This window comes from Capra hircus, chromosome 1, assembly GCF_001704415.2.
Source record: "Capra hircus breed San Clemente chromosome 1, ASM170441v1, whole genome shotgun sequence".
NCBI classification, from domain to species: Eukaryota; Metazoa; Chordata; class Mammalia; order Artiodactyla; family Bovidae; genus Capra; species Capra hircus.
Genome location: NC_030808.1, coordinates 79,692,461 through 79,719,374, shown reverse-complemented (window position 1 = coordinate 79,719,374; position 26,914 = coordinate 79,692,461). Strand labels below are relative to the sequence as shown.

The following is a 26,914-nucleotide window of genomic DNA, read 5'->3' as shown; positions in this document are numbered from 1 at the left end:
GCCAGTTAAGTTGTATGCATTCAACAGGAGAAGGAAAAAGAGAGAAAGAGAATGAAAGCCAAATGTGGGTTTTTAATCTCCTTTTCCAATGAACAGATGCCATGAAGTGAACTTGAAAATAGGATGTGTGAATCTGCTGTTCCCTTGGTGGTTCCGATTTCTGAGTACCTTTTGCAGTAAGTATAGCTCCAGGGCTCCTTTCTCAGCACAAATCAGTTACTTCACCTGATGCTCAATTAAAGGAACCATAATTGGTTGCATTTCTGAAAAAAAGTCTCTTCTGGACATTCTAAAAGACAGTGCCCTAGTGTATTTAAGAGATTAAGTTTGATTATAGACAACACTTGCCTTCAGTTCAGTTCAGTCACTCAGTTGTGCCCGACTCTTGGCGACCCCATGAACTGCAGCATGCCAGGCCTCTCTGTCCATCACCAAGTCCAGGAGCTTACCCAAACTCATGTCCATTGAGTCAGTGATGCCATCCAACCATCTCATCCTCTGTCATCCCCTTCTCCTCCTGCCCTCAATCTTTCCTGGCATCAGGGTCTTTTCAAATGAGTCAGCTCTTCGCATTAGATGGCCAAAGTATTGGAGTTTCAGTTTCAGCATCAGTCCTTCCAATGAATCATTCAGGACTGATTTCCTTTAGGATGGACTGGTTGGATCTCCTTGCTGTCCAAGGGACTCTCAAGAGTCTTCTCCAACACCACAGTTCAAAAGCATCAATTCTTCAGCGCTCAACTTTCTTTATAGTCCAACTCTCACATCCATACAACACTTGCATTACATTACACTTCAAAGCCTAAGCATCTATATGATGGGGGATTTCACTGTGACTTAATATTTTTAAAGGAAAAAAGACTGAATGTTTTGAGATATAAATTCTGGTCCCAGTGTGACCTTGGCCCAAGAATTGCCCTTCCCTGGGCTTCAGCGTGATGATCATGAAGTTGAACCATGATTCCTGGGGTCTTTGATACATAGAATATCAGGGCTAGATGAGCCTTAGAGACCATGTGGCTCAACTCCCTGTTTGTGAGAGAGGAATCCCTTGCCCAGGGTCTCTTAGTTATAGAGAATGGCCACAAGAATCCAGGCCTTCTGTTGCCTGGCCAATGTCTGTGCTCTGCCCCTCGCCTGCGGCATTAACCAGATGTGACTCCTACGCCTGTCTGTGCACTGCAGGAGTCCATCCATTGCAGCCGCATTCCAAGGAGGCAAATACTGTCGTGCAGATGCTCATGAGCCTTGAAGACCAAGGACTGCAGGAGATTAGTCTGGAGAGGAATTTTCATAAAGTGTGAGTATCTGGACCACAGCCTTGGGGTCCTGCTCTTCTTCAAGCTGCTGATGTGCAGTGTCAGCAATTTCATCATCATGACCCTGATGGACCAGGATGGGAAGGGCATTCTGTGGAACTGTGGCTGGGCAGAAAGGATTCCTGTGAACTGGAGGGTCCTTTAAACCCACTCCCAGGCCTGCCAGGGGAATTCAGTCACAGAGTGAAAGATCTTCAGGACAGGAGTATTATTTCACTGGAAGGAAATGTGTGATATGCAAAGTTCCTTGGGGAAAAAAAAAAAAGCACTAGAATGATATATTTACAAGTTCTCTTTAAATGACGTGTCACTAAGGCAACTCCAGCAGACTATGGTCTCTTCCCGGAGTGCTGGAACTTGGAGAAGTGGCTGTTGTACCATATTATTACTATTTTCTGCCAGTATCCTACCTACGATAATGAGGATTTAGTGAGGTCGTCTGGAAAGCCCTGGAAAAGAGACTTAAGATCAAAAGTCTGGAATTTTAGGGACCTTAGGGATCATCTCATCTCACTCCTCACGGAACAAAAGAAAGAACAGAATTTTGTGAAGGGATATTGACTTATCTAAGGGTGATAAAGCCAGCATGCTCATGCTTCATTCAGACGAGAAAGGAAGAGCCTCTTTCTCATTCATAGCCAGAAAACCCACATATCCTGGGGGTAAAGGGTTAGGAAGAGTATGCAATTTGAAAAATTCAGTGGGTTTCAACTATATGTGGAAGACTTCTGGGTTTGAAATTTCTGGGTTCTCAGATGGAAATACTAGTCTTGTACCTGAATTGAGAACTTAGGGAGTATTTAAGCTGTAATTGGGGCTTCCCAGTTGGGCTTGCCTGATAGTTCAATTGGTAAAGAATCCACCTGCAATGCAGGAGACCCTGGTTCAGTTCCTGAGTCGGGAAGATCCACTGGAGAAGGGATGAGCTACCCACTCTAGTATTCTTGGAGTTCCCCTTGTGGCTCAGCTGGTAAAGAATCTACTCACAATACGGGAGACCTGAGTCTAATCCCTGGGTTGGAAAGCTCCCCTGGAGAAGGGAAAGGCTACCCACTCCAGTATTCTGGCCTGGAGAATTCCATGGACTGTATAGCTGATGAGGTCTCAAAGAGTCAGACACGACTGAGCGACCTTCGCTTTCACTTTCAGGTAGCGCTAGTCATAGAGAACCTGCCTGCTAGTGCAGGAGATGTAAGAGACAAGGGTTCAATCCCTGAGTTGGGAAGATCCCTTAGAGGAGGGCAGGGCAACCCACTCCAGTATTCTTGCCTGGGAAATCCCATGGACAGAAGTGCCTGGAGAGCTACAATCCATAGAGTTGCAAAGAGTCTGATACAACTGAAGCAATCTAGCATGTGCCCACGCATGCACACAAACTGTAATTCCTACAAGCTGTGACCTTCAGGGGGACCAAGGAGACTAAATGACCAGAGTGAGCTTCTGAGCCACCTTCAGCCCCAACAGCCCCACTTCTGTTTCCTGAATCAGGACTACTAGAAGATTTCTAAGGAGAAAAACGTCCACTGGGGAGAAAGTATTTGAAAAACAATAACAACAATGTGGGTCTAAGTGGGTCTCCAGTGGCCCTCTGCAGTCTGACATCCCATAAGTTCTTGAGTCTAGGAGGGGAACTGTGCCAGGGGTGTGTGAGCAAGGGCACTGGGCCTGTCTCCACGTGAGCATCAGTTGACAGCCGATCAGGGTGCAGTGTCCTGTGAAGAAAGGCCTACTCAGGCCCCATGGCTGCTAAAACCTCTGAAGAGGGGCCAGTGATGGTGCTGGACAGCATTCTGGAAGGAAGTGAGCTGTGCAAGCCCGAGGAAAGAAATACCTCTCTGTCCAATATGTTAATCTCTTCTTTTAAAGAAATTGGGAAACTGTCGGGCACTTCAGATAGGTGGCTCAAACTCTGTGTTGTCTCACCTAGACTGATTCTTTGCTATGCTCAGAGGTCTAATTTTGGAGCAGAGAGTGCTAAAAGATTGTCTTGTCCACTCCAGATCATTTGGGAGTTAGTGGCAGTTCTGGGGCCAGGACAGGAAGTTCCCAAACTCCAGGCAAGGACCCAGAGCATGCTGCCCTTCCAGAGGGCCTTAGTCCCATCTCCTTGAATTTTCAGGAAGGTGCCATATCACCCTGGATAGAAATCATCAATTAATCTCCAAAATATTCTCCAGCCAGAAAAGCCAAGCTTTGGGTCTAAATGTACTCCAGTGTCCCTAAGTCAGGGTCAGAAGAGGTCTTCATATTCTACTGTGGCCCTTGAAAAGTACAGTGTGTGTGTGTGTTTTCATTACAAAATAGCCAATGTCAAATCCTTAATCTATCTTGTCAGGAGAATCCACTTATTTGGGAGCAAAGGAATGGGTTACGTCCTCTAGTGTGTGTTTATCATCTTGGTGATGGAGTCCTGGGCCGTGCTGTGCCTAGTCACTGACTTGTGTTCTACTCTTTGCGACCCCATGGACTATAGGCCACCAGGCTCCTCTGTCCATGGGGATTCTCCAGGCAAGAATACTGGAATGTGTTGCCATGCCCTCCTCCAGGGGGTTTTCCCAATCCAGAGATCGAACCCAGGCCTCCTGTACTAAAGGCAGATTCTTTACCAGCTGAGCCACCAGGAAAGCCCCAAAGGTGTCCTAACAAGGTCAGACTTGACCTCTGTCTCAATAAGGGGAAAACTTGTTAGAAAAAAAAAATTGCAAATGAATTGAGAGTGAATTCTTGCAGTGGAGGGATGGGAAATAATGAAAAAAAGTCATTGTCACAGCTAAAGAAAAAAAAATTGCCATTTCTGTGATCTTGAGGCCTCAACTACTAATAAAGGCAAATGTTTCCACTGGCAAAATTTCTAGATGTTTGACATGTTTGAAAGTAGATAAAAAGCAGTTAGGAAGTTCACATCTAGCCTTGTCTAAATCAATGGAATTTACTCTCGTATTAAGCCAATGTTTGGTCATTTTCCTTCTGCTAAGTTCGCTCTCCAACCTAAATATCAGGGAATACAATGGTGGTAGCCAGCATTAGCTAGGGGAATGGGCTGGGGGATTCTGCTAACCAAATGCCCCTTACCCATAGTACATCTGGGATCCTGGAGTTTGGTTCTTCCAGAGGCTAGATTATATCTTAGAAGACATAACTATCCTGTTTGTTAGAAATTTCAGTTTACTATGATGAACACTTAGGGCCTTGGTGAATATTCCCTGTTTGATCCTTGTGACTCTGAGAAGTTGGTTCCATTTGTAATGGATTTATAGAAGCTGTATTCGGTCTAGATTACCAAGCCACATCATCTCTGAGAGCAGATAGTTTCAACATTTCTCATTCTTTCTCTGTCAATCTTTTATCATCATTACTCTTTTCCACCTGGTGCAATGGCTCTTTTTTCTAGGATCAGCTCTTTTGCTAATGGACTAGATTTCTGGGTCCTTAAATTCTCACAGTTCCTAGCACAGGACGTTCAAAGACGGGCAGCAGCACAGAGAGAGCAGTGGTTCTCACATGTGGAGTTTTTGCTCCTCTGGGGCTATTGATAACTGCTGGAGGCATTTTTGATTGTCACAACTGGAATGCAAGTGCTATTGACATCCAGTAAGTAAAGCCAGGGATGCTGCTAAAATCCTATAATTTGCAGAATAGCTTTCTTCGGCAAATACTTATCTGGCTCAAAATGTCAATAGTGCTAAAATTGAAAAACTGCACCTTGGAGGACCAATTTTAGAAAGTTTTTAGTCACAGAAAACTTGCTTTAAATGGGATACTTGATGCATATCCAACATATGTAATCAGCAGCACTCACCATTCAAAATGAGTTAATCAGGGTAGGAGTTCACAGCCCCAGTTACCAGGCTTCCCCAGCCCCCACCCCAGTGCTCTTGTCAGCCTCTGCAGTATCCTAGGGCTCAGTGGAGTACAGCTTGTGAGCAGTTTGGCAGAGCCAAAAGAAAGAAGTATTGAAAGTCATAAGACATGGATTTGGAATCTTGATCCATCATTTACTAGCTGTACAATCTTGGGTGAGTTGCTTCACCTTCTTGGGGTTGTGTCTTTGCCTGTAAATGGGATAGTAATACCTATCTCATAGGATTGTTTTAAAGGTTGAATGAGATTATAAGTGTAAGCATCTTGCCAACTCACTTCTTTGCTGGGGAAGTGAGCAAAGTGGTATTAACATCCTGGTTAATACCAGGTTAATTCTTACTGAATTGTGGCTGTACAAAAATGAAACTATACTAATACCAAAAATATAGGAAGTCTATGCTCAGTTCAGTTCAATTCAGTTCAGTCGCTCAGTCGTGTCCGACTCTTTGTGACCCCATGAATCGCAGCACGCCAGGCCTCCCTGTCCATCACCAACTCCCGGAGTTCACTCAGACTCGTGTCCATAGAGTCAGTGATGCCATCCAGCCATCTCATCCTGGGTCGTCCCCTTCTTCTCCTGCCCCCAATCCCTCCCAGCATCAAAGTCTTTTCCAATGAGTCAACTCTTCGCATGAGGTGGCCAAAGTTCTGGAGTTTCAGCTTTAGTGGTTTAATAAGAGCTTCTTCCAGGAAGCCAGAGAGAGGTTATAAGTAGGTTCTTAGGTCTTCACCTCTTTTTGAACCAGATACAACTGTAATATATGTCATCTCTCAGAAGTACTTTGACCTTTTTTAGCTCCACTTTTAAGAGAGAACAGCTTCATATCTATGGCATTGCTGTGGGTACTTTCTAAATTCTGAGAAATTGTTTGATGCTGTAATCATTTCCTGCTCCTCTTCCCTTTGTCTTTTATATCCATCGTCACTTCCATCTTCTGTTGCCTATACTCTTTGTTGATAAAATCTAAACTCTTTAGCATTACATTGAAAGCCCTTCAGGATCTCACTCCAATCAACCTTCCAACCTCACCTCTTATTTCCCCTGTGACATACTCTATACTTCTCATTATCTTGATCATTACCTAGAGAACTGGACAATGCTTTCTAATGCCTCAGCTTTGGATATAATGATAGCTTACTCTGGAGTCTCTTTAGCTTGTTGAACTAAAGGTGACATTGGAGCAGAGGTTAGCAGAAATGTTAGACTTTGAGAACAGAAAGGAAAAGGGAAGGCTGTATTTGAGTAACACTTTGCCAATTTCATCTTCCCTTAAGATCTTTTCTAGGTCTTCCTACTCAACCTGCTCCTAGTGTACCACCCGCAACCTTCATTTATCATGCTATGATATTGTATGTCTCCCTCACTGGACTGCCAGCCTGGGGGGCAAACACAGCATCTAATTCATCTAGGTTCTCTAACTCCCAGCAGATCCTCCAGTAGAGAACCTGCCACGGTAAGGGAATGTCAGATCTCACCTTCACATAGTCGTATTCACAAAGGTAGGAAGATTCCAAGTTGAAGTGCATGAAGTAAAGCTTGATTCGAAATCCCTCGGGGACAGTGATATTCCAAGTCACCTCTGAATCACTTGGATAGGCGTCCGGATAGCCAGGAGACTGGATCTGGCCAAACATATTGTTCAGCTCCACAATGTGGGCTGAGGCCTTCAGCAAGGAGAAGCACAGCGCATGAGAGAGAAGGAGCCACCTGAAAGACAGGGATGGATTCACGCACACTCAGATAGCGGTACTTGCCGTTTAACTAAATCAACAGCCGGGAGGCCAAGTTCACAGCATACCACTGACCTGCTGTAATTATTTTTCCCTTATGGGCCTTGCTTATCCACTGTATAATACTGAAGGACAGTAACTTGATTTCTAAGGTTACTCCCAGTTGTGCTCTTTTAAAGATTCAATAATAGTATTAAGCTTTCCCAGAAAATATCATATTTGGGACTCTGAGACATATTGCTATTTGGTTTAAAATATAAATTTCATAGTTAAGTAAAAGCTGATATAATTTCTTCAGCTCAGCTTATTTTAAGAATCATAAACTCTTGATTCAGTTTCCTAAAAAGTAAGTAATAGTAAGATGGAAATATTGAGATAAGGCTTGTACTCAATGATGGGATCTGCAGTACCTTAAACAAATTAAACAAAATTAATCAAGAAATATAAAATTTTGAATTAAGAAGAAATTACCAAAACAAGTTGTTTTCCCCCCTCTTTGACAAGTGTTCTTATAAAAGGATAAAAAACTTACAATCTATTTCCAGTTGTAGGAATCCAAGATATTAGACTGTTAAGAGTCGCATAAGGGGCATGGGAAATTCAACTAAAACTTACAGAACACACCCAAGTGGCTGATGCAATAGAGGCAGAATGTCCAAGGCTTGCCAAAAACCTAATGGTCAATGTACAGTACAACCAAGGCATCCAATAGACTGTTCCCCTGCAAGACTCAAAGACCTTGAACTCAAACATCTCAAACATCAATTTCTCCCCTAAATCTTATGCTGATTCCTATGTTTTGGAAACCCTTCTGTTTCTCCTCAGTCAATTAATTTAAATGTTCTTATCCGGACTATTGCTACTGAATCCTAACTGATTTCCTTGGCCCCCATTTCATACCATTTAGCAATCTTCTGCCAAATTTGATTTTCTAAAACACAGACGTGTCCATGTGGCTTCACTGTGCCTGCAGGGCAAAGCATCTGCTACTGGGCTGGCTGATGAGCCCTTTTTGATCTAGCGCTGATTTGCTTCATCTCATACCAGCCTGAGGCAGATCATTCTGGAAGCATGCCACACCCATCCAGGCCTCAACTCCATCACACATGCCCCACTCATTCCTCACCTGGTCATCTCATTTATCCTCCACCTTCCAGCTCAAAGCTTCCCAGGATACCATGGAATATCCTTCACTCCAGATTGCAGCTCCCTGTACATGCTTCCAATTAGAGCAATGCTTTAGGCACAGCCCTGAAGTTAGGTGTATTTGGGTTCAAATCCCGGTTCACTTCCTTACTGGCTGTGAAATCTTGGGGAATTAGTCTCTGAATTCAGGTTTCCTCAAATGTAAAGTGAAGATTATAGTCTTTAATTTACACAGCTCACATGAATATTAAGGATGATGTATGTAAAGGGCCCAATATAAAGCCTGGTATATAATAGATGATGAATGAATGAATGAGGTAAAGCACGAATGTGGGGCCAGAGCGCTATTAATATATAGTCTAAAAAGTAAGTTCTGGGGAATTATACCAGCATTTTAACATTAATAGTTAGAATTTGGCTAATTGGAAAGTTGTTTCTCCCAATCTACCCCTCCCTGCTCAGTAAAAAGATGCATATATGTGTCTACATGCATATATATGAATTTTTGAGTGTATAAACACAATGAGATAACCACAATGAAATTATCTATCTGTTTTATATAATATTTACATAAAAGGTAAATACATAACTGCAAAAAGGCCTAGAAGGGTATCACTGGGGTATTAACGGAGAAGGCAATGGCAATCCACTCCATTACTCTTGCCTGGAAAATCCCATAGACAGAGGAGCCTGGTAGGCTGTAGTCTGTGGGGTCGCGAAGAGTTGGACACGACTGAGTGACTTCACTTTCACTTTTCACTTCCATGCATTGGAGAAGGAAATGGCAACCTGCTTCAGTGTTCTTGCCTGGAGAATCCCAGGGATGGGGGAGCCTGGTGGGCTGCCGTCTCTGGGGTCGCACAGAGTCGCACACGACTGAAGCGACTTAGCAGCAGCAGGGGTATTAACAGTGGTTATCTCTGAAGTGGTAATATAAAATTACACTCAATAAAAATGAGTGCTTTCAATTTTACTTTTGTGTATGTAAAATGTTCAAATGTGTCTAGAAGGACCTTGTGCTATTTTTTCAATTAAGAAAAATAGAGGTAAATTTTTTCCCAAGGCCCCTACAATAGCAATACATGAGATGCAACTAAGGAAACAAAATGTTTTCATCCAATTGCCAGGGTCAATATTTTTATAAGCCAATCTGTGGAGGAAGGGCCTCTAAGGCAGAGAGAAAGGCAAGCTTGGTTTCAAGCTCTCTGATGAAGTAGTAGGAAAGGTAAGTTTGAAAACTCTGGCTTGCAGGGGTCAGGCAGCCCTACTTTGAAATGAGGAAATGTACTGATATTTCCAACCTGCGCTTGAAATTCTGGTTAAGTGCCTCTTGAGCAGGGGAGGGCACTAGTCTTGGGTTGGAAGAGCAGGATTCCAGTCCAGACTTTTACTTCATTCATCTAACCCATCTTGGGGAAGTCATGTAAGGTCTCCCTCTCAACTTCTTCATTCATTAAGTGTCATAGTAATGACACCCCCCGAGGCTGCTGTCACAGTAAAGGAGGATTGGAGAGTAAGTACTTTGTCAACTGTCCAGCCCTAGTTAAACATTAGTTACTATTACCCCATCAGGCTGCTTCCCGAAAAGCAGGGGTTAGGAATGAGCTTTGGTTCCCGACTGGACTTCCCTGAAATAGCAACAGATTATGCAAGGCTGAAAGGTCAGCTTTCTCCACTTCTGCTTTTTTCACGCCACGTGGAGTAGACCCTGAGCTTCCTGCTGCTAGTTCTGTCATGGGCTGGCCCAGGTGGATGGCTCCATCTATCCTCAGAGGCCTCAGACCACGTGTAGTAGGCAACTGGTCAGCGTAGGAGGAAGGCCTGTGAAGCACTCTGTTCTATTTTGTTTGCATTTCAAAACAGTTTCAAACATATGAAACAAATCTCTCTTTTCACATAATAAGCCTGAGCATATGCTCACTTGCTTGCTTGCGGGGCTGCAAATCAAAGAATGTAAGTGGCGGCTTCCATTTCCCATCACGCTCTCTGAGTGTTTTTGGCTTCTTATCCACCAGGCACCGGCTGTACAAATTCTGACACCTGCTATCTATTCTCCGACTAATCAAAAAGTTTAGTTACGTTTGCTTGAAATGTCACAAGTAATATATAAAGCCGGGATTTCATAAGCCCTACTGTAGGCGCAGGCTCTGAGGAATGCATAAAAAATGCCGGCATATAGCCATGGTTGTGGAACGAGTAGCACTTTCTATCCTTTCCATTCACTCCTCACTTTAGCCTACGCAACACCAAGACTGTTTTGGGATAGAAGAGTTGAAAAGGCTTGTGCAGATCTCTTTGACACTCTTGCTTGACAGAGGACAAAAAGGATACCCCAAGAGGTGACATGTCACGTCCAATGCCATATGGTGAGTTAGCTTCCACAGAAAACAGCAATAACAAAAGCTCACAGAGGAAGCTGGGTCCATGCCCATATCATGCCCAGGCATCTGGCCAAAGCAATTAATCCTGTGAAAAATAATTTTAAAAACCCATAGCTTTATGTGAAAATTAAAAAAAAATTCTAATACAAAAGTATTTAGTTTAATTGGTCAGATTTTAGTTTAATTGGTCTGGAGTGAGGCCTGGTCATTGGCATTTTTTAAAAAGTACTATAAATTGTTCTAATGTGCAGCTAGGGTTGAGAGCTGCTGATGTACAATAATACACTTGGTTGAGAGTCTGGCACAATATTATAGAAAGAAGTCCTAAACTTGGAGCCCAAAGATCCAAATTTGGGTCTGGGCTTTTTCAAGATCATCTGTGTGGCTTTGGGCAAGTTGCTTAACTCTTTTATCCTCTTGTCTCCATAAACCCTTACCTCATCCAAAATCTGAAGACCAGATGCAAACAGTGACTATACAAGTGCTTTGCAAACTCTGAAGTATTGTGTCTGTATGAGGCAAGACCTTTTAGAGACTTCTGCTGCTGCTGCTGCTAAGTTGCTTCAGTCGTGTCTGACTCTGTGTGACCCCATAGACGGCAGCCCATCAGGCTCCCCTGTCCCTGGGATTCTCCAGGCAAGAACACTGGAGTGGGTTGCCATTTCCTTAGAGACTTCTAGTGGAGCACTTTTCCAGGAGAAGTTTTGCTATTGAACAACTGAATTCAATTCAGCCAGTATTGATCGTATGCAATGAAATGATTGTATGTATGAAACATTATGCTAGGTACGAGGCATACAAAGGTGAACAAGCCACAGAGCCTATTCCTTAAGGAACATCCAGTCTTGGAGGAGGTGGTGAACATTTCAGCATGATAATATTAAGAGAGATAACTTCCAAGGACAGAGAAAGCACAAAGGGTAAGATGCTGACTCTGGGGAAGCTGAGCAGGGAAGAGGAGGTGATGTTTGAGCAAGCTTGAATGATCAAGTCTTGTAGAACAGCGGTCCCCAACCCGTGGGCTGGCCAAGGACTGGTACCAGTCTGCTGCCTGTTAGGAACCGGGCTGTGCAGCTGGAGGTGAGCAGTGGACCAGTGAGCAAAGCTTCATCTGTCACTCCCTGTAGCCTGCATTACTGCCTGAACCCCTCTCTCCTTCCTCCATCTCTGGAAAATTTTCTTACATGAAACCGGTCCCTGGTACCAAAAAGACTGGGGACCACTGCTCTAGAAATAGGGGAAATAAGAGAGTTGAGGGATGAGCAAATGCCAAGACAGAACTGATCATCGGCCCTATAGTTTGGTATGGCTGGGGTCCTGGGTGGCGGGGTGAAGACTTGAATAGTGGACAGATGAGTCAAATTGTCATTCCATGTAGATGGGCATAAATCTCATCTCTTTCAGGAGAAAGGAAAATGGAGTTAGACAGCAGATTTAACATTACAATGGATTTAAAAAGAACAGAGTGATTGGATTAACCTTAAAGAGCTGGTTATCTCTCTAAACCACAGGTAATCTGAGTTCAAAGAGTTAACACAGCCTGAAGCCCCTCATTGGCCCCAGACCCTGAAAAGTTGCTAGGTGACTACAGAAGAGAAACAAATAGAAACCCCTTTCCAACTGAGAGTAAAATTAACGGGAAAAGAGGTGTTCAGAGACTTAACACGTCTCTGGAGTGTTCGTTTTTTCTTTTTTGTATTTTTAACAGTATTAGCACTTATAAGTAGTAGAAATAATTATGGTGGCTGGATTTTGACACTTAGAGAGGAAAACTTACAAGAAATGTCTGGTAACAAGCAGCTAGTAACTAAATATAGGCTGAGACATTGGAAATATTGAAGAGCTTGGAAACAATTGCAATTTAAAATCTTAGGTTCAGAATCAGGAAGACTTTTTTTTAAATTTGAAATATCCCTTTAAGAGTCATTTGGTGCAATTCATAGCCTGATTCATGCTACTGGTGGCCTCTGATTTCAGTGAGAAATGCAGAAATTTATAGGGGACTGTAAAATGTGGACAGGTTTTTGCTTTTTTAAACTGAGGTTTAAACTAGCAAACTTCTGAAGGTTTAAGAAGCCACAGAGCTGAGCAATGGGAATCTGGTTTCTTTTCCGGTCAGAACAAATAAACACACAAACACATATTTAACTCACAGAGTGTTGGAAGAGAGAAACCAGTGCTCTTTTTAAAGGAGGAAAACAAAAACTCAACCTTGTAGGCAACAGGAGAAAAGTCACATTGGCCGGCAGGCAGCACCCTGCGTTGGCAGAGGAGAAATCTGAGCTCCAGCGGCACCGGAGGCATTTGAACACAGCCACAGCCTCCCGTTTCAAGTTGCAAGTCTCTGGAGTCCCAGGCAAGGCCCCAGCCTGGCTCCCTTCTCAGAGCCCCGAGAACTGATGAAGAGCCCCTGCACCAACCATAGGACACGCAGGTGAGTCTGCCCAGAGACAAGGTCAGACCTTCCAGAGCTACTTGGCATCTGGTCCCTGAAAGCTGCCGCCCCCCTCCGCCCACCCCATGCCCACTTCTGCCCTGGCACTCACCTCATTTTCCTGCCTTGAGTGCTCCTGGCTGCCTGGTCCCCTTGGCCTGACTCGTCTGCGAGCTCGTCCCCAGTGTGGTATCAGCCTTATCTTTGTTCTGAGGTCCCTGTGTGACTCTGGAATTGGCTGGCATTCTCCATTCAGGTCACGCCTTCCCCTGCCTGCAACAGATCCCCTCTCCCCCTCTCTCCCTCTGCCTTCTCTCTCTCTCTCCTCTGACTTGCTCTTACACACACTCAGAGGGACCTGACAGAACAGAATCCGTCTTCTTCCTTACAAGATCTCCTCCTCCAGTTCCCTCCTTCATCCTGTACGGCTGCTTCCAGCTCCCGGGAGAGAATCGCTGAGCAGCTAGAATAGGTATTTGTATCACCGTGCGTGTGTGTGTGTGTGTGTGTGTGTGTGTGTGTGTGTGTGTGTGTGTGTGTGTGTAGATAGTGGAGAGGGACAACGTCAGCTCTCCCCAGTCTCCCTTGCCAGATGGCTATAATTCTCTGCTCGTCTTCAGGACACTGGCAAAAGGACATCAATTAAGCAAGGACAATACTAAGAAGGCAAATCTAGTATCCTACATTAGGCAAGAAAAAAGATCCAAATCCCAAAGCTTGTCTGTCTACAAACAACCACAGGCTTTTTGGTGAACCGAGCAGCTGGCCGCGCTTGTGAGCTAGCAGCCAGTCCTTCACTTGGCTAGTTGTTTCTCACCACTTGAAAGTGAGGCTTGAGCTTTTTACCAACTCAGACTGTGCAGGGGCCTGTTACCGCCCAGGGAGGACCCACCACAGTCAAAAAGCCTCACACCCCATGGGTGTGAAGAGACCTGGGCCTGTGTACATGGCTAGACCCAGGGACTGTGAAGAAAAGCAGCACCAGATCTCAGCCTAGCTGAAGAAGGAGATCTCCTTTCTCCACAACAATGACCACCAGTCCTGAACAAGGAGAGGGATGTCTGGTTAAAAACAGTACAGTTCACTGAGAACCTTTCCTGTGTTAGGCACAGGGCCAGGTGTAAATGTCATCTCAATTATTTCCACAAACTTGAGAGGGTCACACTATCATACCCATTTTACAGGCAAGAAAACTGAGGCAAGAGAGGTCCATAACTTGCCTAGATTATCCAGCTTCTTATTACGCCTACTGCTGTCACAGCTAATAGCTAACATTTACTGAGCACTGTGTGTCAGGTACTGTTCTAGTAATGGGTTAACTGCTTTTGATTGTCTTTACATTTTGCAGAGCTGAGTAGTAATATTATTTCCGCTTCCAGATGAAGAAACTGCTCAGAGAGTTTAAGTAAGTTACCCAAGATCACATAGCTAGAAAGTGATGGGGAAAAATCTGAGCTGGTATCCACTATGTTGTGCTGCTTCTTATAAACATATTATAAACATATTATAGTGCATATGGCATTACAGATACATACCACAGTCACAGAGAAACTCAATTTGAGGCATTTTTTGAAAAAGAGCAATTAGACTCAGTCAGAGTTAGCTATAATCTTTCCTTTCTATTCAAGCAAACCATGTACTTTGGACTCAATAACATCTCTGATCCTATTTCCTCATCTGGAAAATGGGGTCTGCTATGAGACTTAAAGGAAATTATTCTTACGCTTTTTTAGCTGTTCAGTGTACTCAAGAAACGGCTCCCACCCATTCCAAGCAAGATGGCAAACGTGTATTCTCCACACTCTGATAACACTGCTTTGGCACATTTTGGGGAACAGTGCCTTGAATCTTGCTGAAGTTCTCCTTGTTCCATTTTTTCTTCAGTTTCTCTGTTTTATCACCTTTAAAGGTCAACTTCACTAAGCTGGGCATTATTAAGAAGCCATGTTTGATATTGTGGGTACAAGTATATGCGATGAGGAAATGTTTGAACCTAGGCACTGTTTTTGCAAAATACTGCTTTCTGATTTAGGCAAGAGAAAAAAAAAAAAAACCTTTAAAAGTCCCATTAAGAAGACTTACAGGCTCCTCCGACATCAAATAACTCTCACCAACATTTTAATGATTTAAGTGTAAATGAATCAGAAACACATGGGCTGCATTTCTTTTGGAATAGACAAGCATTTTAAAACCACGAGAGGAAGAACTTGGCACAAAGCACCCTGCGCCATGCAGAGGGCCCTGCCCACTAAAGACGTTCCTCCATTAGTGCTGCAGATGAGCTGGCCCTCTCCTAATTTAGGGCATATCCAGGGAAATGCAGTCATTTGTTCTGGGCAGAGAGGGGAGAGTTTGGGAGGGAAAGCCATCAGCTTCTCCTTGTAAAGTGTCACAGAGCCACTGAGCCTCCCAGAATAATTTCCTGACTATGTTTTTTTTAAGGCTGCCAACGCTCAATGGGAGGCATTTGAAATATGTTCTGAGCCAAAGTTCTGCCAATATACAGCAGAGCTGATATGTGCTTCCTTGGGAGTTAGCCAAGGCTCAGATGGAATCTGCATGAAAACTCTGTGGCTTGGGACTGATCTGGCCTGGATTCAGGGCAGTTTCCCATTGTGTGGGGCTGCACTGGTGATACCGTCCTGATCTTTTGATAAGAACGTCCTGGAGCAACATGAATAAATCACGAAGAATGGGAGGAATGGAAAAGACAGTGGTCTAGGAATAGACTCAAACATGGGTAACTCATGTGTGACCTTGGGCAAGTCACCTACTTTCTCTGCTGCAGGAGGGGAAGGAGGGACATCCGTTTTCTCTACTGTAAACTCAGGGGATAGGAGTCCACTGGGAGCACGAAGCACATATAAATGTGAGTGTGAGGACTATGGAATGAAATTGCAGTAGGGGTGGCGAGGTGAATTGCTAATAATCTGTTAAAAGTCAAAAAGCCCAGAGTGGCCTTCTAATCTTGACACTTGCTTTTATCTGTGGTTATAATATTACATACTCAGGATTCAATCACAGGTATTCAGAAAGATAATTTCTAAGAAGATTCAACTTGTTTTAAAAAATGTTGATGAAAAAGTGAACATACTTACATATAGGAAACTAACGGTATGTCAGTTAGAATCATAAAAGTGTAGAATGACGGATGTTGGCTCAACATCCCGTTCATACTAAGGGAAACGGATCAGAAACCTACTACTAACAGAGTAAATACTACAGCATTCCTACAGCTAGAATAGGGCTTTGTTTACATGTTCTACCAAAGTGTTTATTATATACAACTCTTGAGCACAGACTTTCTGGAATTCCATGAATGCACTGGAAAAAGTAAAATATTTGGACAAAAAGTTTTTATTGGCCAAATGTGAAATCCAGGCTTTCTATAGAATATCTAAAAACTGATAAATGGCCCCAAAGATTACACCTTAGAATTAAATTTTGGGTTATTCAATAAACTGACAGAATGCTGGAAACCCTGACTTTAGAAACTATCAGGTCATCAGAAAAATATAGGAAATTAAAAAAATAACAATGCCTGAGCTTCGTCTCAGAAGATTCAGATTCAATGAATCTTGGGAGGGGCTCTTGAATCTATAATTTTAAAAGCTCCCATGCACAAGTGTCCCATTTTGGGTACATATAATTGTGTGTCATAACTAATGACATCTTAGATTTGATGTAGTATTCTTAGCATCTGCCAGATACCTTCACGTACATCATTACATGTAATGTTGACATGTGTTTCCAGATGAGGTTCAGAGAGACTAAGTATGCCAACAAGAGGACGATCAACATCTAGAGCCTTGGACTCCTGACCCCAAGTCCAGCCCTCCTTCTCCTCATCTGTAGACCCCTGATTCTGTCCGTGGATTTTGAGCATTCATGAGCCATGCTGTCCTGTGACTGCAAGATTTTAGGGGAGGGAAAAATAATTTATATGCAAAAAATAAACTAGGCTCCTCCAAAATTCATGGGCTGAATTGTGCTCCTCCAAAATTCATATGCTGAAGCCTTAACCCCCAGGATCTCAGAATTTGTTTGGAGATAGGATCTTTAAAGAGGTGATTAAACTGGAGGTTGCTAGGGTGGGCTGCAATCCAGTATGACTGGTGTCCTTATAAGAGGAGGAGATTAAGATACAGACAACACAGAGGAAAGATGGGGTGAAGAGACAGCCATCGGTGAGCCAAGGAGAGAGGTCTCAGAAGAACAACCTTGATCTTGAACTTCCTTAAAATACCTGCCAACACCGTGAGCTTGAACTTCTAGTCTCCCAAACTGTGAGAAAATATATTTTTGCCATTTAAGCTACCTAGTCTCTGATCCTTTGCCATGGCAGCTCTGGCAGACTAATGCAGACTGTTAATAGAAGTTCTCCCAAAGCGTAAGTAAGCCCATACTGCCATAGTGTCAAGCTAAGTTCAAGCACCACATACATGGAATTAACAAATACTGAGTCAGTTAAGGTTTTGTTTGGTAGGTGATAAGAGAAGCCTTGACTAGTGCTGAAACAGAGTTTATTTTCCTTGTGTAGCAAGAAGTGAGGCAGAAGGTGGGTCTGGGGACATTTTCTTTTTTTCTTTTTTTTTCTCTTCTGTCAGTCCTAGGAGGGGTGATGTGTCCTAGGGTTATGTACGTGAAACATAGACCATCTGTTATGGGCTGAATTATTTCCTCCCCAAATTCATATATTGAAGCCTTAACTCCCAGTATCTTAAAATATGAACATATTTGAAGACAGGAGCTTTAAAGAAGTGATTAAGGTAAAATAGGGCTGGATGGGCCTAATCTAATTATTAATGTAAGAAGAAGAGTTTAGGATGCAGACAACACAGACAGCGGGGAGACCATGAGGGAGCGCAGTAAGAAGGCAGCCATCTGCAAGCCAAGGAAAAGGCTCTCAAAAGAGACTAAAGCTGCCAACACCCTGATCTTAGACTTCTGGCCTCTAGAACCGTGAGAAAGTTAATGTCTTTTACTTGAGTGACCCAGTCTGTGGTATTTCGGTGTAGCAGCCCTAGGAAGCTAATACACCATCTATACTTGCCTCACCTTTGCTCACCTAAATATGTTTGATACAAATTATGGTTGCTGTTCACTCATATTAGGTCTCCCCTCCCCCAGAAGTTCCTCAAATGCTAATACCACATGGATCAAGAAGATACAACCATCAGACAGGATTAATTAGGCCTTAAGAATTCCCTGGTGGCTCAGAGGTTAAAGTGTCTGCCTGGAATGCGGGAGACCCGCGTTCGATCCCTGGGTCAGGAAGATCCCCTGGAGAAGGAAATGGCAACCCACTCCAGTACTTTTGCCTGGAGAATCCCATGGAAGGAGGAGCCTGGTGTGCTACAGTCCATGGGGTCGCAAAGAGTTGGACATGACTTAAGAAGCAAATGAACAGGAGGGGTCAGACCTTGTGAAAGGTCAGGGGATTCAGGATTATCACCTCCCTAACTCTCCAGTGCTATTTCATGACCATTACTTTTCCAAACTCCTTCTAAATTCCCCTGCATTTCTATCATTCTGGCACATTCTACTCATCTCTACTACTGTCATCTTCCAATTTCTTTATCCTATCCTCTGTTCCTTTCATTGATAACTTAGGCATGTGACACTATGCTCACCTCTCCTTCCCCATTCCTCCTGACATCCTGAGTGACAGTGGCCTCTCATTGCTTGATCTAGTTTAATGATGATTTCTTCCATTTTACCATAGCCATCTACTCTTACTTATAGCCATATCTATGTCTGAAATCTTACCCTGTGATACCCCATTCCCTAACCACTGTCTCCCATCTTTGTAAGTCTGACTTCTTCAATAACCCTAGAATTCAACCTCATCAGGATAGCTAGCCCTCTAACACCATTCCATTTCCAGTCTATCAGATTCTCTTGGCTTTATATCTTTTCTGAATTCCACAACTAATCACCATCACTCCTTAGTGGATTCTTCTTCTTCTTCTTCTTCTTTTTTTTTTAACCAGTTTCTTGACTCTCTTCTTACTTCAGAGGAATGATTCTTCATATTTCTGGTAAATCAGTGAGAGTCTAATGAAAGCCAGATTCCCTTTCTTTGGAATATCCCCAACTGCTACTGCTGCTAAGTCACTTCAGTCGTGTCCGACTCCTAGTGACCCCATGGACTGCAGCCTACCAGGCTCCTCCATCCATGGGATTTTCCAGGCAAGAGTACTGGAGTGGATTGCCATTGCCTTCTCCGGGAATATCCCCAACAAGACCACATAATTCATTCCCTCACTCCTTCAGTTCTTTTTAAAAACGTCGCGTTATTAGTGAGGCCCTTCCTGACCACTCTACTCTATTGCTTCTATTCTCACCCCCATTTGCTCTCCCTGTATCCTGCTTCATTTGTCTTTGCGGCACTAGCCACCAGCTAAGATGGTGTTTATTTTAAGTTTTTATTGGTTTGTTGCTTATTCTCCACCCCAGTAGAATAACACTGTCTACAAATGGACAAGTATTTTTGTATTTTTTTGTTTACTGCTCTATTTCCAGTACCAAGAATAATGCCCTTGGCTTGCACAAAATAGGACCTTAATAAACATCTGTGGAATGAGTTTTCTTCCAAGAAACATTTAATAGGCACTATTCTTCAAATTTGGGATATAATTTCAGGGGCTTGATGGCTCTCCTAAAACCATGAAGTTCAGAAGCTCAATTGTAACCAGGCTTCTCAAATATTTCTCATACATCCCAATATAGTTTTAAAAATCGTTACATACTGATCACTAGAAAATCTACTACTTCTTCAGCCTAAATGTCTTTCCATAGTTCCTCATGCTCACATCAAATGTCTATTCTCACCTCCACCGCAAGGTTCCATTAGGCACAAGTCATTTTCTATATCCAACTTGCTCATTCTCTCATATGAACAATGTTCATGAACTACTAGCCAATCAGAAATTCAAGCCAGATATTTGAGTGTTATCACTGACTTATTTTTCCTTTTCTTCTCATCTGTCATTGATCAATAACTCCTATTGTATACATATAAGTATCTTTAATCCATCATTATGCCTAACATCCATTCCCCATTGCCCTTGCACTAGTGGAATGATTCATTAGTTTTCATTGGATTATTTCAATAACTTCTCATTGGCTTCTTTACCTTTAGTACCACTCTTATAAGTATACAAGTCTCACTAATTCTCTCCCTTTGCTAGACCTTTCAGATCCTTCCTTTTCCTAGAGAATAAAATAAAAATACCTTAGAATAGCCTTTGAGCCTTAAAGCCTAATGCTGCTATGAAACTGAAGTAGCCTGCAGTGCTGAGCCAACATGTGGAGGACAGCTGCCTGGAGAATGGCCTGAATCCACAGCAGACTTTGCTTAAGCTAGAAAGAAACTGTTGTGTGAAGCCACTGAGCTCTTGGTATTGTTTGTTATTGTAGATAATTTAGCCTATTCTGACTGACACTATACTCTTATATGGGTTTACTCTTTCACCTCTGTATTTTCCCCCAGAACCAGCACACCTACACATAGCACTTAATGTCTAGAACTGGTACCAAACTAGTTTCATGTTCCAGATTTTGTCATGCTCTCTCATGTCTGTAGGCACTTACATACTTGGTTCTGTTTGTCTTTAATGCTATTTTCTTCCTCATTTGTCTACAGAACTTCCTCTTATTTATCATTTGAAATCTTTCTTAAACATCAGCTTCTCTGGAAAATTTTCCCCAATCAGTCAACATGGAAGTAAACACTACCTTTCTTCCTAACACTTAAACTTTAAATTATACGTTAAATTGCATGTGTCAAATTTCAGAGCAATTTTTTTGTTGACTTGTGTCATTCTTTCATCACAATAATTTGAGGGTCTGAACAATATCGTTTGTACTTTCAACTCAGTAAATGCTTATTGAATGCATAATGTCTAAATAAATTTTTAGAAAGATATCAGGACAGGTAAACATATAATTAAATCTATAGTTATAAATTATAATGACTGCTACACAGAAAGAGAACTATGAGAGAGGCTAATAGAAGGGCTTAATTTATGCAGAGTGGTCAGCAAAGTCATGGTGAACTGTTATTTAAAATCAGTAGGATGAGTATAAGTTTGCTAGTGAAGAGCCAGTGATTTCTCAACGACGGACTACCCTACTTGGACATCACACGTGTGGAAACTCCCCATTTTTATAACCCAGTTCATAGAAATAATAAAGATATAGAAATGTGAACAGCTGCACTCAGAATCAAGAAGAGGAATGACCTGTGGATGAGGAAGTGGGAAAGTCCATAAAAGGAAGGCGACAGATGAGAAGTTATGGCAGTGAGTTTCCCACAGTGGGAACCCATCCTAACCACGTGGGATATCTTCATAGTCCTGCTGGGGCTGACAAGACTGTATGTGAAGTACTGGGAAAGGAGAAAGAATCACCAACACAGAAAAATTGCCAAGCAAGAGTCAACAAATATTTTTCAAAGCCTGTACATGGAAAAGTGATACTAAACTCAATAAGAAAAGAATTTCATGGAAGGAAATAGAGTTAATAGAACCACAAGAACAGGATTTTATAACAACTGTCTCTAGAAAGTTAAAGGAGGGGATATCATCTATGAGACACGGAAAAAGATTTGAAACAAGAACAGGTTGAAATGCAAAAAAGAAGCAACTGGACAATTAATGAAATGAAAGTAACAATTTTGCATTTATTAAATGTTTATTGAAATTAAAAAATAAGATGCAATTGTAAGTATAAATAGCTGAATGGCTACAAATGAAAAATTAATTAATGATTTGAAAAATCAAGCTAAAGAATTCTCTCAGATAAAGAGATCAGAAGTATAGCAAAAAATACAGGGATATAGATTCTGAAGTTCTTCAGTTCAGTTCAGTTCAGTCGCTCGGTTGTGTCCGACTCTTTGTGACCCCATGAATCGCAGCACGCCAGACCTCCCTGTCCATCAGCACCTCCCGGAGTTCACTCAGATTCACGTCCATCGAGTCAGTGGTGCCATCCAGCCATCTCATCCTCTGTCGTCCCCTTCTCCTGCCCCCAATCCAGAGTCTTCCAATGAGTCAACTCTTCGCATGAGGTGGCCAAAGTACTGGAGCTTCAGCTTTAGCATTATTCCTTCCACAGAAATCCCAGGGTCGACCTCCTTCAGAATGGACTGGTTGGATCTCCTTGCAGTCCAAGGGACTCTCAAGAGTCTTCTCCAACACCACAGTTCAAAAGCATCAATTCTTTGGTGCTCAGCCGTCTTCACAGTCCAACTCTCACATCCATACATGACCACTGGAGAAACCATAGCCTTGACTAGACGGACCTTAGTCGGCAAAATAATGTCTCTGCTTTTGAATATGCTATCTAGGTTGTCATAATTTTCCTTCCAAGGAGTAAGCGTCTTTTAATTTCATGGCTGCAGTCACCATCTGCAGTGATTTTGGAGCCCAGGAAAATAAAGTCTGACACTGTTTCCAATGTTTCCCCATCTATTTGCCATGAAGTGATGGGACTGGATACCATGATCTTCGTTTTCTGAATGTTGAGCTTTAAGCCAACTTTTTCACTCTCCTCTTTTACTTTCATCAAGAGGCTTTTGAGTTCCTCTTCACTTTCTGCCATAAGGGTGGTGTCATCTGCATATCTGAGGTGATTGATATTTCTCTGGGCAATCTTGATTCCAGCTTGTGTTTCTTCCAGCCCAGCGTTTCTCATGATGTACTCTGCATATAAGTTAAATAAGCAGGGTGACAGTATACAGCCTTGACGTACTCCTTTTCTTATTTGGAACCAGTCTGTTGTTCCATGTCCAGTTCTAACTGTTGCTTGCTGACCTGCATACAGATTTCTCAAGAGGCAGGTCAGGTGGTCTGGTATTCCCATCTCTTTCAGAATTTTCCACAGTTTATTGTGATCCACACAGTCAAAGGCTTTGGCATAGTCAATAAAGCAGAAATAGATGTTTTTCTGAAACTCCCTTGCTTTTTCCATGATCCAGTGGATGTTGGCAATTTGATCTCTGGTTCCTCTGCCTTTTCTAAAACCAGCTTGGACATCAGGGAGTTCACGTTTCACGTATTACTGAAGCCTGGCATGGAGAATTTTGAGCATTACTTTACTAGCATGTGAGATGAGTGCAATTGTGTGGTAGTTTGAGCATTCTTTTGCATTGCCTTTGGCAGCAGCTGTGCTTTGCTGGAGGAGCCGTGAAGAGATACCCCACGCCCAAGGTAAGAGAAACCCAAGTAAGATGGTAGGTGTTGCAAGAGGGCATCAGAGGGCAGACACACTGAAACCATACTCACAGAAAACTAGTCAATCTGAAGTTCTTACATATGTCTAATAGAATTTTCTTTAAAGATGAAATAAAGAGGGGGAATGTGAAATAATCTTTGATGATATATTGGCCTTAATTTTCCCAGAATTGAGAAAAGACAAGAATTCTCAGACTGAAAAGATCTACCAAGGCCCAAGTGAGATATTTACATAAAATTAGACCTAGATTCCTTGTCATGAAAGGTCAATGTATTAAGAATAAAATTAGAATCTTAAAATTACCAATTTTTAAGAGAAAAAAATGAAATTAGATTATCATTCAGACATTTTCACCAACCACATGGAAACAAAAGGGAAATAGAGAATATCCAAATGTGAAAAAATAAAATACCTTTAAATTTATCATTTTTTACTAAGGATTATGTAAGTGAAGCTGAAATAATGAAGACATTTTCAGACTCTAAAAAGCCTACCATTTGCAGGCCCTTTCAGAAAGAGTTACTGCAGGATGTTGGAGCTGGTTAGCGTTGGTGAAATTGTAGAGAAATAGTGACTGAACTGAACTGAACTGAAGCACACTAGAACGTTGGTGTCTCAGATGGTAAAGAATCCACCTGCAGTGTAGAAGACCTGGGTTCGATCCCTGGTTTGGGCAGATTCCCTGGAGAAGGAAATGGCAACCCTCTCCAGTATTCTTGCCTGGAGAATTCCATGGACTGTATAGTCCATGGGATTGCAAAGAGCTGGACATGACTGAGCGATTAACACTTTCAACACTTTCAGGTACATGCGTATCATGCTTGTCAGAACATAAAGTGGCCTGGCTACTTGGAATAGCAATCTGGGGATATTAACAAAATAAAAATAGGCATATCCTACAAACCAATAATCTTACCTCAAGATATCTGTCTCAGAGAAACTTTCATTTGCGAACATATTTATTGTAGCATTATTTGTCAAGGTGAAAAATGGGCTTTAGTGGAATAATAGCTAAATACAATACAGTCATACTATGGAACACAAAACAACAATAAGAAGGGATGTGAAAGATCTATTGATATATGCATCAACCTGGATTTATCTCTAAGATTTACTGTTGAGTGAAATGGGCAGGTTGAAGAATGGTATGTGCATTAGGATACTATTTATTTAATGAAAAAGCAATAGGTTCAACATGAAATACACATTTTGCTCATATCATAGATATTTTGTATATATTTTCCATATATAACTGACGAAAGTGGAAGGAAATAAATCACAAATAACTAGTTACTTGTGTGGAGGATGTGGTGAGAGGCTTTATTCATATTTATAATAAACAAAACTTTTAGTGACTGATCAAGTCTGTTTAAGCAGGGAATTTTAAGGGTGAAGGAGAACTCTGGGTATTGTGAGGAAAATGTATTTGGAGGCCAGTTTGGAGCCTATTGCAGTACTTAGGACCATTCAGCACTCTGGGCATAGAGCCTGGGGCCCATGAAAATGTTTTAATTTCTTTTAAAATCGGAATTAAAAAATAAAATGATAATGGATATATAATAAAGAATCCAGTTATCTTTGTAGCAATGCAACATTAAAATATAACATTTGCTTATTTATTTTTATTTTTATGAATAAAGCCCAGATTAGGAGAGAGAATGCCTGGATGGATCGGACTGGTGGTGGCGAATATGGAACCCAGAGGATAAAGACAAAATAAATTTTGTCTTTCAGAAAAGCCTGAACCTGGCCGTAAACTGAGAGTGAGAAATTGAGGGAGAGGAAGACAGCAAAGACAACTCCCAGGATTCTGACTCAAGATTGTGTTGTTGCCACTTACTGAGATGGGGGAAGAGAAGTAGGGGGTGAGTGGGGGTCAGGGTGTAAGGGGCCTTGCACGCCGCACTAGATGCAGAAAATCTACTAGGCAGGCTGGGGATTTTCTCAACTCTGGATAAATGAGAGAATCACGTGGGAAGCTTGAAAAATTCAAATTTCTGCCACAGCTCCCAGACTTGATCCCATCCAAAATCTTGAAAGGGTTGAGGAACGCTGACATTTTAGGCCACAGAAAGGCAAGATTTTTAAACAGAGAATGACATGATCAGATAGCGTTTTGTTTTGTTTTTAAATTCATATTTGATAGCAGTAGTGAGTTCGAAAGAGATTGGAGGATAATCAGGAACTACAATACCTAACAAATCCAGGCTGCCTGATTCTTAGCCACTCCCAGGCTAGGAAGAATTTAATGGAACTAAAGCTGTTTGGAAAAGAGCTGAAAAGACCTCCTGGCCAGACCCAGCCCAGGGCACAGCTTGGCTGAAGCCCAGGGGCATTTGGAGCACATAGGCCTTGGGGCCATCAGCATTCTCTGGCAGTGCTAATTTAAATGTTCTGTTGCCACAAAACAGTGAACCTGAACCATAATGACTTTTTAAAAGCAGGATTTTAAGACCAAAGTGAAGTGAAGTGAAGTCGCTCAGTCGTGTCCGACTCTTTGCGACCCCATGAACTGTAGCCCACCAGGCTCCTCCGTCCGTGGGATTCTCCAGGCAAGAATACTGGAGTGGGTTGCTATTTCCTTCTCCAAAAGTATTTCACAAAAAAAAGCATTGCAAGAAAGCTGGCCATCCCTCAGATAATGATTTTCAAATGGTGGGCTTCAAAATATTTTCGGGCCCCAGATGAAGGGACTGAAGCAGGAAGGGTCACATAGCTCTATGTGTGTCTTTATCCATATAGGACTGTCAACAAGTATGACTCTTCTGAAGACATGCCAGCAGACCCTGATAGTTGAGCAGAACATGACACTCAATGCTGCACTCATCAGGACAGTGAGGGTATTTGGGTAAGCTGTGGTAACTCTCTGGGCCTGAGTTGTTTCGTTTTCCCCACAAGATGGGAGAAATGAAAGCACTTTTTTTTACATCTTGTTTCAAAGAAACAGTTGTTCTTAAAGTCTTTTAAATGAGTAATACCTTTGGGATTCTACGGAAAGTTGACCTTTTCTGAAGAAAAATATAAAATTTTCCTGTATCTAGATATTTATAAGACTGGTGATTAATCCTTGGTGAAGTGAAAGTGAAATTCACTTAGTGGTGTCCGACTCTTAAGGAATTTTCCAGGCCAGAATACTGGAGTGGGAAGCCTATCCTTTACTCCAGTGGGTCTTCCCAACCCAGGAATCAAACCTGGGTCTCCTGCATTGCAGGCAGATTCTTTACCAACTGAGCTATGAGGGAAGCCCAGCTTTGGTAATGTTTATAAATTGCCTGCAAAGCTCCTGGCCCTTAGTGGAGATTCAACCAATAGTAATTGTTATTAATATAATTAGAAAGTAAGAGTAAGGACCATGATAGATATACAAAGAAAGTGGCCTTCAGGATGGGCCTGAAAAGATGAGTAGGATTTCAACAGGCTGAAAGAAAAACAAGAGCTACAGTAATGGCAAAAAATGGAAGACTCAATGATGAAGGGATTACGCAGAATGAGCAATACTACTGAGACTTAGCTCCGTTCCAGGTGTGATATGCATTATTTACTTCAACCTCCACAATGAGATATTGTTAGAGAGCAGGAAACAGAGAAAAGGAAATGTTCTTACTCAGAATTACCCACTCAACTTTGCTCCTGCTTCCTTAGCAAATAATTGGTTATCTTTCTGTCACTACAGGTTCATTTGCACTTTCTAGAGATTTAAGCCAATGGAATCATATAGCATATACTCATTTTTGTCTGGCTTCTCTCACTTAGCATAATTATTTTGAGATTCCCTCATGTTGTTACAGACGTAATTAGTTCAT

The 26,914-nt window shown here is 42.2% G+C and overlaps 1 protein-coding gene and 1 long non-coding RNA gene across 4 annotated transcripts in view; one reads left to right on the top strand and one right to left on the bottom strand.

The window, feature by feature from the left end:
- MASP1 (mannan binding lectin serine peptidase 1) overlaps window positions 1-13,587 on the bottom strand; it is a 64,937-nt gene extending 51,350 nt beyond the window's left edge. The window contains exons 1-2 of one of the 3 annotated variants that reach the window (XM_005675142.3): window positions 12,985-13,587; window positions 6,657-6,888 (exon numbers count right to left, since the gene is read on the bottom strand). In XM_005675142.3, coding sequence (XP_005675199.1) covers window positions 6,657-6,888; window positions 12,985-12,989 — 237 coding nt within the window. In that variant the 5' untranslated portion in view covers window positions 12,990-13,587. The remainder of the gene's footprint in view (window positions 1-6,656; window positions 6,889-12,984) is intronic. The other 2 variants (XM_005675141.3, XM_005675143.3) reach the window with 2 other exon arrangements.
- Window positions 13,273-26,234, top strand: LOC102171192. The gene is made up of 3 exons (XR_001917938.1): window positions 13,273-13,344; window positions 24,846-24,976; window positions 25,854-26,234. It is a non-coding gene; the product is annotated as an uncharacterized LOC102171192 (long non-coding RNA).